General features: G+C 50.8%; 1 protein-coding gene across 3 annotated transcripts in view; it reads left to right on the forward strand.

Annotated features, from left to right (window-relative positions):
• The window catches only part of CELF6 (CUGBP Elav-like family member 6), a 31,067-nt gene extending 22,626 nt beyond the window's left edge, over positions 1-8,441 (forward strand). For 2 of the 3 annotated variants that reach the window (XM_060005662.1, XM_060005665.1), the window contains 9 exons: positions 4,393-4,521; positions 4,623-4,702; positions 4,860-5,003; positions 5,115-5,481; positions 5,705-5,767; positions 6,023-6,103; positions 6,190-6,333; positions 6,958-7,113; positions 7,954-8,441. In XM_060005662.1, the coding sequence (XP_059861645.1) occupies positions 4,393-4,521; positions 4,623-4,702; positions 4,860-5,003; positions 5,115-5,481; positions 5,705-5,767; positions 6,023-6,103; positions 6,190-6,333; positions 6,958-7,085 (1,136 nt within the window). In that variant the 3' untranslated portion in view covers positions 7,086-7,113; positions 7,954-8,441. The remainder of the gene's footprint in view (positions 1-4,392; positions 4,522-4,622; positions 4,703-4,859; positions 5,004-5,114; positions 5,482-5,704; positions 5,768-6,022; positions 6,104-6,189; positions 6,334-6,957; positions 7,114-7,953) is intronic. The other variant, XM_060005663.1, reaches the window with a different exon arrangement.
• Positions 8,442-15,629: the final 7,188 nt, after the last annotated feature.

Raw genomic sequence — 15,629 nt, forward strand, 5'->3', positions numbered from 1 at the left:
TCTAGAGTGCAGGCTCAGTAGTTGTGGCACACAGGCTTAGCTACTCCATGGCATGTGGGATCTTCCCAGACCAGGGCTCAAACCCATGTCCCCTGCATTAGCAGGCAGATTCTTTTTTTTTAAAATAAGTTTATTTATTTATTTATATTTTTAATTTTTGGCTGCGTTGGGTCTTCGTTGCTGCGTGCAGGCTTTTCTAGTTGCGGCGAGTGGGAGCTACTCTTTGTTGTGGTGTGCGGGCTTCTCATTGCGGTGGCTTCTCTTGTTGAGGAGCATGGGCTCTACATGCACGGGCTTCAGCAGTTGTGGCTCGTGAGGTCTAGAGTGCAAGCTCAGTAGTTGTGGCACACAGGCTTAGCTGCTCTGCGGCACATGGAATCTTCCCAGGCCAGGGCTTGAACCCATGTCCCCTGCATTGGCAGGCAGATTCTTAACCACTGCGCCACCAGGGAAGTCCCTGTTGATTTTTTTAATAGGAGAACTTTGCTGAATTTGTTTCTTAGTTCTAATAGTTTTCTTTTGGAACTAAAGCCATACTTGGGCTTCCCTGGTGGCGCAGTGGTTGAGAGTCCGCCTGCCGATGCAGGGGACGTGGGTTCGTGCCCTGGTCCAGGAAGATCCCACATGCCGCAGAGCGGCTGGGCCCGTGAGCCATGGCCGCTGAGCCTGCGCGTCCGGAGCCTGTGCTCCGCAACGGGAAAGGCCACAACAGTGAGAGGCCCGCGTACTGCAAAAAAAAAAAAAAAAAAAAAAAAAGCCCTACTTGATACTCATCAGATCTGATCAGGAGACTTTTTTTCCCCTGGATATTTTCTTCACTCATTTCCTAGTCTTCCTTGGATCCTTATGCTGCAGTCATCACTGAGAATGTCAGAGCATCAAATGCTGCCATCAATAGGATCTCCTGGGTTGGTATTTGGATGGAAAGGTGGACTGGTAATTTTAGGATGTGTCTGATGGTTGGTACCCCAATGCGATTTCTTGTCCCTGCACTGTTTCTACAATCATGATATCCCACCAACATGGAAGTGAGTGGTTGTGGGGGGCTTAGAAGCCAGAAACTTGGGACTCCTTTGGGCCAACTTGGGCAGAGCCTTCTTTCTAGAACAGCATCTTGATACCTTTCCTGAGGAAGATGGCATGGACTGACTCTGACTCTGGGCTTCCAACCCCATCATTTGCTACCTTAGAATCCCTGTACGATCAGCTGCGCAAGACAGCTTTATGGAGATGAACCTCTAGGGTCCAAACAACTTGATTTGGGTTCAAAAAAGCATTTGGTAGAAGAGCAAGGAGTATACACAGGTGGCCATCATGAAAATGCAGTTACACCGTTCAACTGTGTGTCTTTCCAACTATGTCTCAACTCCACACTGATGCTATCTTCCAATTCCATCCACTCCAGGAAAGTTGAGCCTCCCAGTTTGAATTTCCATCTTTCTAGGGACCCACCCACCACTCATGGAATTATTTTATTCAGACATTTCCGACCCACCTCTTACAGAATCCTTTTCTACCAAACTGGTATAGTTTGACCTAGAGGATATTGCATTTTTTGGGCTAAATCCCATCATCTCCATCTCTCTGGGAGCATGCATCGGCCCTGAAAATCTTCAGGGGTGTGGATTTGCGGGCTACTCTCAGGAGTCTAGCCTGTAATTCTCTTTGACCAGGTCTCTTAAGAAACTTATCCCACCATTTCAGGATCATCTGATGCTTATATTCACTGTGACCCAGATCATCCTCCTGTCAAACACCATGAAGGTCCCTGTAAAGTGGCAAAGAGGACACCAGGATTCAAGGTGACAGCTGTGAAATGGGCAGCATAGAGATTAGCCCATAGCCCAACCTCATTTCAATTTCAAATTCTGTACAGCCCAGTAGTCTAGAACCATAGAGTCAGTGCCCTATCATGGAAATGGAAATTCTTAATTTGGGAGACTCTCACTGGAACAGAAGGATCAGAGAATTTCATGGTCTGTGACATGAGCTGTGACTGACCACCATCATCAGAAAAGAGCAGAAAGAGGAAGAGCAGATGAAGGATCGGACCACTGTTCACACAAACCTCTTTACTGTCCTGGGGGCTCCATCTCAGCCATGACCTCTCTCTTCCTACCTAGGGCTACCTGGATGCTGTTCCATGTGGCATGACAGCTTACCTAGGTGCTGTCATCATCTTGCAGACCCTACCCAATGTCACAGCTGCACGATAAATTAGGGCATCATGAAGCCCTGAGACTCTGGAGACCCTAGGATCTTCTCCAGCCCCTCCTGGGCCTCTTGTAGACGCATGGGCATAATTTAGTTTCATAGCTCAGAACAATAACAATCTCAGAGGGTTTGATTCCCTGACCAAATAGGGCCTGTCTTCCAATGTCAAGGCAAAGCCACCATCAGATTAGTCAAGAGAATCATGAAAGACCTTTCCTGACTTCTCAGGTTCCTGAAGAGAATGATCTCAGATGCCTCTTCATGCACCATGTGGAATTCTATTTTCTATCTTTTAAGTCAGTGGTTTACAAAGGACTTTCCTTGGAGCCCCCTTAGGGAGTACCAGGGGAAGATGAAGCAAGAGGAACTCCAGCCCTCCTCCTACTTTTCTGCCTTTTCCAAGCAGTTCTACTTTTCTCTTACATTTTGAGCTTCATCCTAATATTTTTGTTAGAACAATGGATTTCACAGCTGTTTTAAAAGGTTAGGAAACGAGTGATCCATTCCAAGGGCACTATTCTGTGGCTAACCCTCCCAGGAGTGAAGTATACCCACTGCTTTGTACTCTCACCACAGATGGTTGGTACCTCTACTGGAATTCTGGCCACAAGTACATTATCTATCCTTTCCCCATCAGGATTTCTGGGCAGTAATCCTCTGGACAGAGGGCAGGATTCTGCTGAAACACACTCTGTCCCATGTAAGCCACAGCTCCTGCTCTCCATACAGACACAGCATTAACAGGCAGGCGACAGATACCAAGGTACCCAGGGCAGCCTAGGCTGAACCCCACAACATCCAGGTGAAATACGGACACACACACATAGCCTTGTTGGAGATTCCCTCCACTGCTAATTTCGGCCTTTTCACTTTCCTTTTCACTGTCACCCAGGCTTCAGTCTATGACCTTCACCAGCCTTGTTTCCTTTGCACTCAGGATCCAAGGACCCCCATCAGCCTGGCCAAGCTTGTCAAAGAGTGAAGGAGTTTGGGATGGGTTTTCTTGGGCTTCAGGATCTCAGAGGTGAAGTCTGAAGCCAGATTCCCACCCACTCTTTCTCTCCCAACTTGTATTACGCCGATGAAGCCCCATCTCAAAATCAGAGACTTACCTTGGTGCAGATGAGAGAGGCTTTGACAGCAGGACCTGTGGGCTGGGCTCCTCTATCACACACTCCTGGATAGTGCTCCTGAGGCCCGACTTGCTGGATGTGCAGCTAAGCCCTGGTTTCCAGCCCCAGCTCTCCAGCTTTCTCCAAGGTCACGGGGCCCAGCTTACGGCCCCTCTCTGGGCATCTCTACCATTCCCATAGGAAGGGTGGACACAGGGAAGGATCCTCAGGTGGCCATCCAGGTCTATAGGCAGAACCTGTTCTCCCATACCATGAACACCTGGGGAGAGATCAAGGCAGGAAAACAGGGGAAGTCAGAGAGGAGGCAGCAGGGCTCAGTGAGGGCCCTGGAAGCTCACTGAGGGAATAAGGGAGGTAAGGAAAGGGGTCATGAGTTCAGTAAGCATAGTGGGCAAAATGCCAATGTTGGAGGATCAGGAACCCAAGCTTCCTGTTCTCTTTAGGCCTTTGGGAGGGGCATGCAGGTTGAGTTGGGTGCTGGAGTTGGGGATTCATCATTCCAGTGCTCATGGTCTGGGGTTGAGGCAGTGCAATGAGACAACTGCTTTCTGTGCTGTTTTTTTTGACCCAGAATCCTGGACTCTAGCCACTGCCATCAGGCTTATCAGGAGGGTGTACTTATCTTCTCCAGACCCAGTATGAATACAAGGACTCCTCTGAGGACTCCCCTCCCTTAACAGGGCTGAAATGGTCCAAAATAGCATTTCCCAGACTCTAAGAACAGAAAGGTCAAACATATAAAATGATGCATGTAGGGCTCTATCCAACCAAAAATATGGACTGAATCATTCCCACAAGAGCAACAATGAGTTCCAGGACCCAGGTTTTCCTGATGGAAATCTGGAGTTTCTCTCCTCCAGATCTGTCTGTAGGTCATCCTGCCCCTCAAAGAAACCCAACCTTGTGGCCCCAAGTGAGTAGGGCCTGCTCACTCACCTCTTCCCAGAGCCAGACCGTGGTTAACTACCTTCCTAGGCTACTCCTGTTACTCTGGGGAGCCCAAGAGGTCTTAGGGTTCCCAGGTGACTCCTGGATTTGTCCCCAGAGGACCGAAAACTGTTTGTGGGTATGCTGGGCAAGCAGCAGGGTGAGGAGGACGTCAGACGCCTGTTCCAGCCCTTTGGCCACATCGAGGAGTGCACCGTCTTGCGGAGCCCCGATGGCACCAGTAAAGGTGACTTGAGCTGACCCCTGGATTTCCTGATGACCCCGCCTCACTCCGGACCACATGACCCTTTGGCCTCTGTGACCTGAGCCACCTCTATCCTGCCCCAGGCTGTGCCTTTGTGAAGTTCGGGAGTCAAGGGGAAGCTCAGGCGGCCATCCAGAGTCTGCACGGCAGCCGGACCATGGCGGTGAGGGCGGGCGCCAGGGCCCGGGGTGAGACCAGGGGTCTGGGGACTGGCTCCTCTTCCCCACATGCCGGGGAAAGGGCCTGAGGAGCAAGGCCCTCGGCCCAGGGCCGGGGCTGAGGTCTAGACCCGTCCTTGCAGCCTTCCCTGCCTTACCCAGGGCGCCTCGTCCAGCCTCGTGGTCAAGCTGGCGGACACGGACCGCGAGCGCGCGCTGCGGCGGATGCAGCAGATGGCGGGCCAGCTGAGTGCCTTGCAGCCGGCGCCGCTGCCGCTGGGGGCCTGCGGAGCCTACACCACAGCTGTAAGTGCCTGGCCTGGCGGGCGCGGGCGGGCAGCGGGTGACGGGGGGTGGGGCGCCGGGGCAGATGCCCGCCGCTGGGCCCTCCACACCCGGCCTTCTTCCCTCCCAAAGATCCTGCAGCACCAGGCGGCCCTACTGGCGGCGGCGCAGGGCCCAGGCCTCGGCCCGGTGGCCGCAGTGGCGGCACAGATGCAGCACGTGGCGGCCTTCAGCCTGGTAGCCGCGCCGCTCTTGCCGGCTGCAGGTACTGCGCGCAGGGGGCGGGGCCCGCGGCGGGGGCGGGGCGAGGCGGGGCTGCGGCCTGACTCTTCCACTTCCTCGCCACCTGCAGCCAATTCCCCGCAGGGCGGCGGTCCCAGCACGCTTCCGGGTCTCCCGGCGCCCATCGGGGTCAATGGATTCGGCCCCCTGACCCCCCAGACCAACGGGCAACCTGGCTCGGACAGTCTCTACAATAACGGGCTCTCTCCTTACCCAGGTGGGCCCCCCCCACCCGCTCCGCCCAAATCTCCCCCAAAATGGAGTGGGGAGCGGGGGTCTGGGGGGGGGGCGGGTGGCAGGGCCTGGTCTCCTTGAGAAGGGACTCCTCCTCCTTCCCTGCTGCCTCTCACAGCCTCCCTCCACACTCCCTGCGTTCTCACCTTACCCTGCCCGCCCACCAGCCCACCTTCACTGTGGGCCTTGCGCCCCTCTCTCCCCAGCCCAGAGTCCCGGCGTGGCTGACCCCCTGCAGCAGGCCTACGCTGGGATGCACCACTACGCAGGTTTCACTTGGCGCTACGCGGCCTGGGGGGTTTGAAGGGCCCCAGAAAGTAATAGGGAGATTTGGGGGTGGGGGGGTTAGGCTCTGTGCTGAGGAGTCCGACCCTCCTTTCGCCCACCCTTGGACCCAGAACGACCTTTCTAGGGGTGAGGGTTACTGTGCACTGGCTGAGTTGGTCAAAGGTGGCCAGGCAGATGGGGCCCTGATTGGGGGTGGCTCCTGGGGGGTCACTGCCCACTCCCACCTCTGTCTCCAGCAGCCTATCCGTCGGCCTATGCCCCAGTGAGCACAACTTTTCCCCAGCAGCCTTCAGGCCTGCCCCAGCAGCAAAGAGAAGGTGAGGGACAGGGGTCTGGAGATCAGGGCCTGGTGGGGCTGGACTCAGGATTCCTCCCCTGAACCAGCCTGCTCCTGTTCCTGCAGGCCCCGAAGGCTGTAACCTCTTCATCTATCACCTGCCTCAGGAGTTTGGTGATGCAGAACTCATCCAGACATTCCTGCCCTTTGGAGCCGTTGTCTCTGCCAAAGTCTTTGTGGATCGAGCCACCAACCAGAGCAAGTGTTTCGGTGAGCTGAGCCCCATCCCTAGGCCTCTCCCACTCCCAACTTCGAGATTCCTTACAGACCCTAAGACTGTATACTTCCGGAAGTCAGTGACTCCTAGAAACTGAGTGTATAGCGCTCAACAGAGTCACAGACCAGTGATGAGGCTAAGCCCAGACAAGGGACAAGTCTATTTCAGGTTCACCTGGGAAGGTCAGGTGTCTGGTAGATCTTCAACCAGGTTAGGCTTTAGAGTCTAGCCAGGGCAGGTGGAGTCTGGGTCTGGGACCAGAGATCCCCTCCAACTGCAATTCAGAGGACCAGAATGGGGGCTGTGGAGAGAGAGAGTTTTCCCACGCCAGGGAAAGACAGGGAAACACCCCATCAACACACTACCTGCCTCCCCAATACACACACTCAGAATTACCTCCTGTCCTTCCAAGAATCACACGTTTAGGAAACTCAGGCCACTTGCCTGTGTAAGTACGAGCATGTGTCCGTGTGTGTGCACACATGCAAACACTGGAGGGTGGAGGAGTACTGATTGATGGAACTGGCCTGAGGGGGCAAGGAGAAGGGGCTGGTCATAGAGAAAGGAGGCCCTGCCACGCAGAGTTCCCAGCTAACCTCTCTGCACACACCCTCCAGGGTTTGTTAGCTTTGACAATCCAACCAGTGCCCAGACAGCTATTCAGGCCATGAATGGCTTTCAGATTGGCATGAAGAGGCTCAAGGTCCAGCTAAAGAGGCCCAAGGATGCCAACCGGCCTTACTGATCTACTCTCACTGACCAGCCACAGAAAGGTGAGTCCTTAGTGGACCCCCGGCAGATGGGGCCTGAGTGATGGAGGCGCTCCCAGCTTTGATATTCCTTTTGGGATGCTGGGGGCACCGGCCCCTGAAAAAGTCTGGGAGAGAAGAGCCAGGAGTTAGGAGGAATCCTCAGTCTGAGGCTGTGTTTTTCCTTCAGTCTAAGGACTGAGATAAATTAGACAAAATTCCTGCCCCCACAGTCTGGGAGAGACAATTACAGTAAGATCCAACCAGTTCGTTCCACTCCAGAGATAGCCACAGGGGACCATAGTAGAGAATTCCTGTGTGGGGAGGGCAGGGGGGTGGAGAACGAGACTAGAAAAGTAGGTTTGTGCTAGCTTGTGAAGGGTTTTAAAGGCCATGAGTTTGGACTTTATCCTGAAGATGGTAGAGGACCACTGAGGAGTTTAAGCAAAGAAGGGACAGGATGTAAGGGCTGGGATAATGGCAGTGAACTTGGAGATGAGGAGAGAAGCAAATACACTGAAGATGCAGGATCTACAGGGTGTGGTGGTGATGGGGAGGGCTATGACAAGCTCTCAGGTTTCTGGCAGGCCCGGCTGCCTGCGACTTTTAGAGATTGCTGTCTCAGAAGATCCACAGGACCCTGCCTCACTTGAACTGCCCCCAGGGAGCACTCTGGAGGGGGTGCTGGGCTGAGGTCATCTGCCCAGGTCCCAGGGTCTGGCTTCAGTGGAAGCCTGAGGTCCAGCCACTCACCTGTCACGGATAGGGCAAGCTGCTTTTCTTGTCTTGCCCTCCAGAGTGATTTTTTCCTTTTTTTCCCTTTCTCTCTCCTTATCAATTAATACCCAACATTGGAAACTGAAGAGTGAGAAGAAAGGAAAAGAAAAGCACAGAAATGCTTGAGCAGCCCTTCCTGAAGGAGCGGCCACAGATGGAGGTGGACCCAAGGCCAGTGCCTGGGCTCAGGCCACTTTAAGGATTGTTTTCACCAAGTGGGTTGTTCTGTGCCTGTGATGTAGAGCTCAGGCTGGCAAAGCAGCTGGGGCTGGCTGAGGAGTGACTGTCTAGGGGAACCAGCAGAGGGCCTTGGGGGGTGCCAAGGGCTTCTCCACAAGGGAAGCCCAGATTTACTTCTTTCAAAATCATATCATTCCTTAGAGTTTAGGGACCAAAGGACTATTGCTTTTTAAAGAATTATATATATATATATATATATATATATATATAAATTAAAACAAAGAAACAAAAAAATCACAAGAGAAACAAAAAGGACAGTATAGAGTCTAATAAAAGCTGCCTTTAAATATCCCTAGGAGGCAGGGTGAAGGAGACCCTTGAAGGCCCCAGCCTAGGCAGAGGAAGGCTGTGGAAAGATGGTTCTGTGTCTCATTCCCTCTTAACGCCCCCCACCTCCACCCCACCACCTTTTAAAAATAATGAAGGACTTGAGGTCTGGGCTCATATGCAGGTGACAAGAGAGTTATTGAAGCAGTGAACCCACAGTTCCCAAACTCAGAGAGCATCCACGAAGAGGCCTCAAGGAGGAGCTCTGGCCTGCCCTGCTCTTTGCCACCCCGAAAAACCCCTTAAGCCAGCAGGGGTGGGAACCTGCCTTTCCTTCTTGACAGCCTTTCCCGTGGAACCACTGCTTCCTCAGGCAGGAAGAAAGGGAGTTTGGACTGCCCCAGCCTTTCCCTTCCCCATCCAGTTAGACAGAGGCCCTGCCTTTGGCTGAGCCGAGACACCTCCTGTTTCCCCTCACCTTGAGCCAGCCCCAGTGTCCCCTTGCTCCAGACCACCTTCTGTCTCTAAGTTTGCCCACCTGTAAAGTAGATTCAGGATATATGTAGAGGGCTGTGACAACAGACTTGGAAGGTTCGCTACTGTATATACTGCCATTGAGAAGGGGATAATTTTCAATTATGTAGAAGCTTCAGAATTTAGAGGTCCCTCTTTACCCAGGACCTGGGAGGGAAGTAGATGTTTTGCCAAAATACTTCATCATTCCTTTAAAAACTACATCTTTCCTATGCAAGAGTGTCTCAATGTGCTTATCCAAGGTGCTTCTAGATGGTGAGCAGTGTTCAGCTTAGAAGTGGTGTGTGCTCTGTCTGTCTGTCTTTGTCTGTCTGTTGTATACAGTGGGTACCATATAAAGCTGATCGATGGTGGTGCTTCCTGCCTGCTTCTGTGAGATGGGCAAAAGATTCAGCTTAGAGCACCATGACTCACTTGCCTTGGTCAGCCTTTCCTGGGCCTGCAGGGCCTTGCACATAACTTTTCCTAGGAGGATAATTTTCCCTCTACCCCACAGACCTGGATCAAACTAGTCTGGGGCCCCAGCTGTGTGGTGGGCACTCTGGTCCCTAGATGTTGCTGAGACTGGAGGCCTCTGATCTGATATCACATCAGACAATAAAGCATGTGGGGGCGGGGGCAGCGGGTTCCTCCTTAATAAGAGTTTCTAAGAAAATTTGTTCCCACCTGTTCCTCTGTCTTTGACTCGTTTTTGGAGGGAATGGAATGAAAAATAACATTGCCAGGTAAGGTGTGGTAGTTCACAGGGCTGACACGTAGACTGACCACCCTGGACACAGATGGGAATGTTAACACCTGCACATTCAAACAGCTGTTCACATGGAGGCCTAGAGACCCGTCACTGCTAGGTGCTAAGCCCTCAGAGTTGGGGGAAGGACGGTCCGATAATGTAGTGATAATGGAGGGCCCCAGAGAGTCTGTGATAGCAAGAAGAGTACCGAATTCAGACTTGACTGGTAAGGCAGGTCAGAGAAAGGTTTACTGAAGAAGATGAAGGAGGGGAAGGGCCTTCGAGAATGAACTGGCACATATGCACAAAGCCATTTGGACAGCCGCATCATGCTGATAAATTATTAGCAAGAAATCATAATGATTACCGTTTATTCAGTGCCAATTATGGGGCAGACAGTGGGCACCAAGATAAGACCCTTTCCCATTTCTAACTCTACCCTGAACCTTAACTCAACAAGTCATGTCAAGACACAAACCAAAATGGCATTTGAAGTGTCTTGTTTCATGGTTAGGGGCTGGCAGACCATGTATAAATGCTGCAGAGGTTGGCAGGATCTAGATCAGGGGTCGGCAAACTATGGCCTGTGGGCAAATCTGGCCTACAGCCTGCTTTTTGTATGGCCTACAAATAATGTTTTTTTACATTTTTAAAGGACTGTAAAGATAAAACAAAAAAGAATATGAGACAGAGACCATATGTGGCCCACAAAGTCTAAAAGATTTATCTGATCCTTTAGATAAAATGTTTGCTGATCCCTATAAGCTCATGGAAGACGTGTATAATGTCTAATGAGTTTAAGCAACAATGGTGTTTGTGTCTCTGTTGTGTGTGCATGTGTTAGTCCAAATCCTTTCAGCTGCAAGTGTCAAAAACCCAACTCAAACATGTTTAAGCCAATAGGAAATTAGTTGGCTTACTTAATTGATAAATCAAAGGATGTATCTACCTTTAGGCATGGCTTGATCTAGGGGTTCAAATGATGATGTCTCCATCTCTCGGCTCTGCTCCCTTCTACTTAGTGGCCTCGCTACTTCCAGCTCTAAAGACCTTGGGAGGACTTTGGCCAGAATGGACATGTGGCTACCTCTAGGGTGGAAGAGTAGGCCACCGTAATTGACAACTTCACAAGGTCTGTGTGGAGGGGAGAACTGGGTCTTCAAAAGAAGGGATGATGGGCAGATAAGCAATTTGCATCCACAGTATTCCTCCCCTTTATTGTTCACCTTCCACCTATACTTTTCTTGACAAACATACACTTTCAAAAATGTGCTTGCCTAACAATGCAATGTTCCTAGGCTCAACAAAAAACAGTCACCCACTTCTGAATAGGAGACAAAACAGAATCATGCCCAGTTGCTTTATTGAGCCCTCAGTCCAGGGTCCCTTTGTGATGTGCAATTCTTGATCAGGTCTGGATATAATTTCTTGTGATTTTGCAATCTCTGGCTTAAAGATAAATTTAGCTACCCCTACATAACCAATATGGAGAGAAATAGGGTAACCATTTAAAAAAAAAGCCAAAAAAACCCTTCCATTTGGAATAGGGGAGAAGAGAAAACAATGGTCACTAATCTATAGCATATAGCACATCCTTCTGGACAGTGGAGCAAGTTTCTTCATCAACAAAACTAATTGCTCTTGGTCCTTTCCACTGGGAAATATCTCCCTCCTTTATGGACAGCCCTGAGAAGATACCTGTTCTGTAATTGAATCATCCACCATCCCTTTAGACATGGGTTTGGACCTAAAGATTGCCTTAGAGATTATGCTTTCCCAGATCCCCGATCGCCTGGTGAGGATTCTCTGGACAATTCCTTTCAAACCAAGTGATTTGATTCCTGGGCTCTCTGTGAGCTAGTAACCATCATCAAGAATCTTGCTGAGTTCTTGTCCTTGAGTCTGGATCTGGCCCTTGTGGTTTCTGTCTCTTAGCAACAGGTCACACTTGGCCCATTCCCCTCCCCCTCAGCTTCATGGTTTCCACGATAGCCTGTCTGTGATAATAAGTCAACCTTAATCTGCTCAGTGCCCGCAGAGAGAGATTACCTATATAACACTTGGCTGGCTCACGCTCCAGTGACCCTGACTAGATAGTCAAAATCCCTAAGTGGTACTGGCTCCTAGGTCTCAGCCCCAAGGCAATGCTTAGGACAGGAGTGAGGCAACCACACAAGCACTCATTCTGGACAATCTGCAGCTTGCTCCACTCCTCGCCCTCTGGCTATGGTCCATTATTACACTAAGGCCATGTCACCAAAGCACTCTTGAGAAGAGTCTGTCAGTGGACATTGAATTGGGGGGCCCTCTGAGAACTTGTTTAACTTGGGGACTGTGGGCAGAGTCTTCAGCCTTCAGGAGGGCCCCCGGAATTTCTCTCTGTCTCTCTGGATGCAACCTGGGTGTCTTGGATACAGAGAGAAAAGACCTTTGGTCTGAGATAGGACTGACAACCTCTGATCTCAGAGCAGCTCTGGATCTACTGTGTGCTCTGACCAGAACTGGGGTCTCACCTCTGCCTCAGTGGGACAGAACATGCATGTAATACCCTCCAAAAGAGGATACTAAGGTCAGGGAGGTCACAGAATCTCTCTTTATCTTTTCCAGCTTTGTTTGCAATCTTTGGCATCCACTGTCCTCACTGTACCTGCCTTCACTGTGACACAGCCAAATCCAGCAGGGATTCAGAGGCTGTCTTGGGCCTGTGCGCCTCCCTCAGCCAGTATATTTGCTCAAGCATGTTACACAGTCCTGTGTTCTTTGGGAGAACCAATGAAGGAATAAACCTCATGGGCTCAGGAAGCTCAGAGCCAAAGCGGATTCTGTAGCTGCCCTTCGAGCTTGAGCCACGTGAGGTCCACAAAGAGTTGACCAAGTCTGCGCCAAGTGCAAACTCAGAGAGGGTGGAGAGCTACTCTTTTTCTCCCCAACCCCGCTTCAGACACTGCCATCACAGTATGGCAGGCTGGGCTGATCAGAGCCTTTGATTGGCCGTCTGTAGAGGGGACTTTGAACTTCCATGCTCTAGCCTGCTGCCCTCTAGTGGCCTAAGAGCACAGAGACCCAGAAGGCAGAGCAAGCTGCAAGCCTGGGTTTGACTCTTCCAAAGGTAAGTCTTACGTACCCAGGAGAAAATGCAGGGAACCACAGAAAGAGCCTGAGAAAACTAGCCTCAGCTTCTTCTAGGGAGTATGCCAGAAATGGGCTGACCCTGCATCCTTGCCACCGGGCCTCTGACAGGAATCCAGCAGCCTGGGCTGGATTTCCTGCACGTGAGCAGGAAACATCAGTTGCGCCCTCAGGACCTTCTTGCTACCCCACTGTTGGGACTCAGTGTTGGGATGGGGGCTTTGACAGCAGCTCCAGATCTTAACGCAAGTGCTCTAGAAAGCAGACCCTGAGGCAAGGATTAAAGTAAAGTGCTCACACCCTTTGGGGAGACGGAAGCCCAGGATAATGAGAGGGGAGAAGAGACATGTGGCAGGGGAGAAAGATGTGAAGCAATGCAAGACAACATATTACTGCGGTGGCCACTGTTTCACATGAGCTGTGAGGAGAGAACAGGTGACTTGACAGGACTGTTTGCTAAAGCACATGGTGTTTGCAGGGAGAAACTGCACCTTAGAACCGTTCACCAGGAGGAGAATTGAGAGGGAATTTTCCCATCTGTTCCCCTCTCATCTCCTGTTTTCTACTGGCCAAGGTGCACTTCACGGAGAGCTAACTCCACTGCATTTCTGAGTTGCATCACCCTCTGGGTGTCTGCTTGAGAGGTTAGATCCCATGCCTTCCATGTGGCATTTCTACCACAAATGTGGAAGTGGAGGGGCTACTTGGCACGGGTGGGGTGCCAACCAAGAGAAAGAAAGATGGAGGTGGCCCAGGAAGCCCAGAAAGGTGCATGAGGGTTGTGACCAATACGTTTCACTCTCTCCCACAGGATTCACAGCCAGGGTCCCCAGGCACCAGAACCCCCAGGACTGTCTGAATTTTAAGTAAAATAAACATTATTTAATTTGGGAGAAAAAAGATGCATTCAGGTGTGGCTCGGAGCATCAGGCTTTTTCTCTAGAACTTCCCAGGCCCTAAGCTTCAGTATCTCCTGCTTGATGTCCCACCTCTCTGCCTTTGTTCTCACTCATTTTAGTTTGGGGTAGAGGATCTGGCTTTTATAATCTGTAAGACACATGATTATCTGACCCTTGGCAGTCTAGCTAGTAGGCCAAAGGCAATAAAGGCAACTCTAAACAAAGCTGCATATGGTCTGGTTCTGCCAGCATGGAAGCAAGCTGAACTGCAGTTCCTTGCTAGAAATCTTGCGAGAGGCCAGCATACGCCAACATCCAGACATTTGTCCAGTGTGTCCCTGGAGTCTCCATCTAGGATGGGTGCCTGACCCAAAGCTCCACATAAAATAGAAGATCATGGGGCTTCCCTGGTGGCGCAGTGGTTGAGAGTCCGCCTACCGATGCAGGGGACATGGGTTCGTGCCCCGGTCCGGGAAGATCCCACATGCCGCGGAGTGGCTAGGCCCGTGAGCCATGGCCGCTGAGCCTGCGCGTCCGGAGCCTGTGCTCTCAACGGGAGAGGTGGCAACAGTGAGAGGCCCGCGTACCACAAAAAAAAAAAAAAAAAAAGAAGATCATGTAACCAGCTGACCTGATACCACGTAACAGGGATTTCTAACTTCCCACTCAAGGATGGGCAGATCCCCACACCGCCTCCACTTCACTTCAGTTCCACCAGGTATACATTCTAGAGTCTGTTGATTGCACACACCATTCCATTTGTGTATCAGGTCTGGTTTAATTTCAAGCGACAGGAATGAACCCAAACCAGCTTATGCAAGAAGGGAGCTGAGAAGTGTAGTGCTATTACCAACCAGGCAGGGCTGAATTCAAGGGCTCAAACAAATGTCATCAGACCTCTCTCACTTCATCTCTCAGGGCTCTGCTTATCTTCGTTCCTTGTCCCCTTCTCTTTCCTGCCATAAATATACGTTCTCCCTGTGATAGAGAGCTGGGTGCCAGCAGCTTCAATCTCATCTGCTCCTGGCACCATGGCCTCAAAAGCAAGAGAGTTTAAGGGGAAGGTTATGATTGGCTCTGCTTAGGTGACAAACCCTTACCTGAACTAATCACTTTGGCCAGGGGGATGGAGTCTCCTGCCTGGCCTGATGGGTCATGTATCCACCTCTGGGTGGTGGAAAACGGAAGGGAGCAGAGGTGGCACTGTGACTGTCAGCCCCACTAAGTAGCCATAGAATGTAAAGACATGTCCTGCGTGGTCTGTAAAAACATGTAGTTTGACCTGGCTGGAGCGTAGGATGCAGGTGAGGGAGGGCTGAGAGTCAGTTAGGAGCCACAGCCATAGAAGGGGTACATATTTTATCCTGGAGGTGGTAAGGAGCCATTGAAGAATTTTAACAGAGGAATGACATGATCAGCTTTGGGTTTTAGAAAGATTCCCCTAGGCAGCTAAGTGAAGAAGAGATCAGAAGAGTTGATACTGGGCTAGTTAGGAGGCTAGTACAATGGTTCTGGTGAAGAAGAGTAGAAATATAAAAGAGGGATTGATTTAAGATTTAATAACAGGTAAAATTTGTTCTGTTCACACGAGGGTGGGAGAAGTCTAAGATGTTTTCCTCTCAGGGTTCCGGCTGAACAAGTCATAGGTGCTATTTACTAAGCTAGGGTCATGAAAAAAATGCAGATTGAGAGGAAGAAGAAGAGTTTGCCTGTGAGACATACAAGTGGAGTTGTCTAAAAGGCAACTTGAAATGCAAGAGGTAAAGGATGGAGATGTATATTTGGGAGTCCCAGTCACCTGCAGTCAGTGTGTCACACGGGACGATTTAAACAGAAAAGCCACTTTTTTCTTTTAGTGCTAGCAAAGAACTATAAACACTTTTGCTGTGTAAGTGTTCTCATTTACCCCTCTCTCATTCTAAGAAAAAGATTTCCCAGGCTTATTATTTTTTGTTTTTGGTTTT

This window comes from Delphinus delphis, chromosome 2 (assembly GCF_949987515.2).
Source record: "Delphinus delphis chromosome 2, mDelDel1.2, whole genome shotgun sequence".
NCBI classification, from domain to species: Eukaryota; Metazoa; Chordata; class Mammalia; order Artiodactyla; family Delphinidae; genus Delphinus; species Delphinus delphis.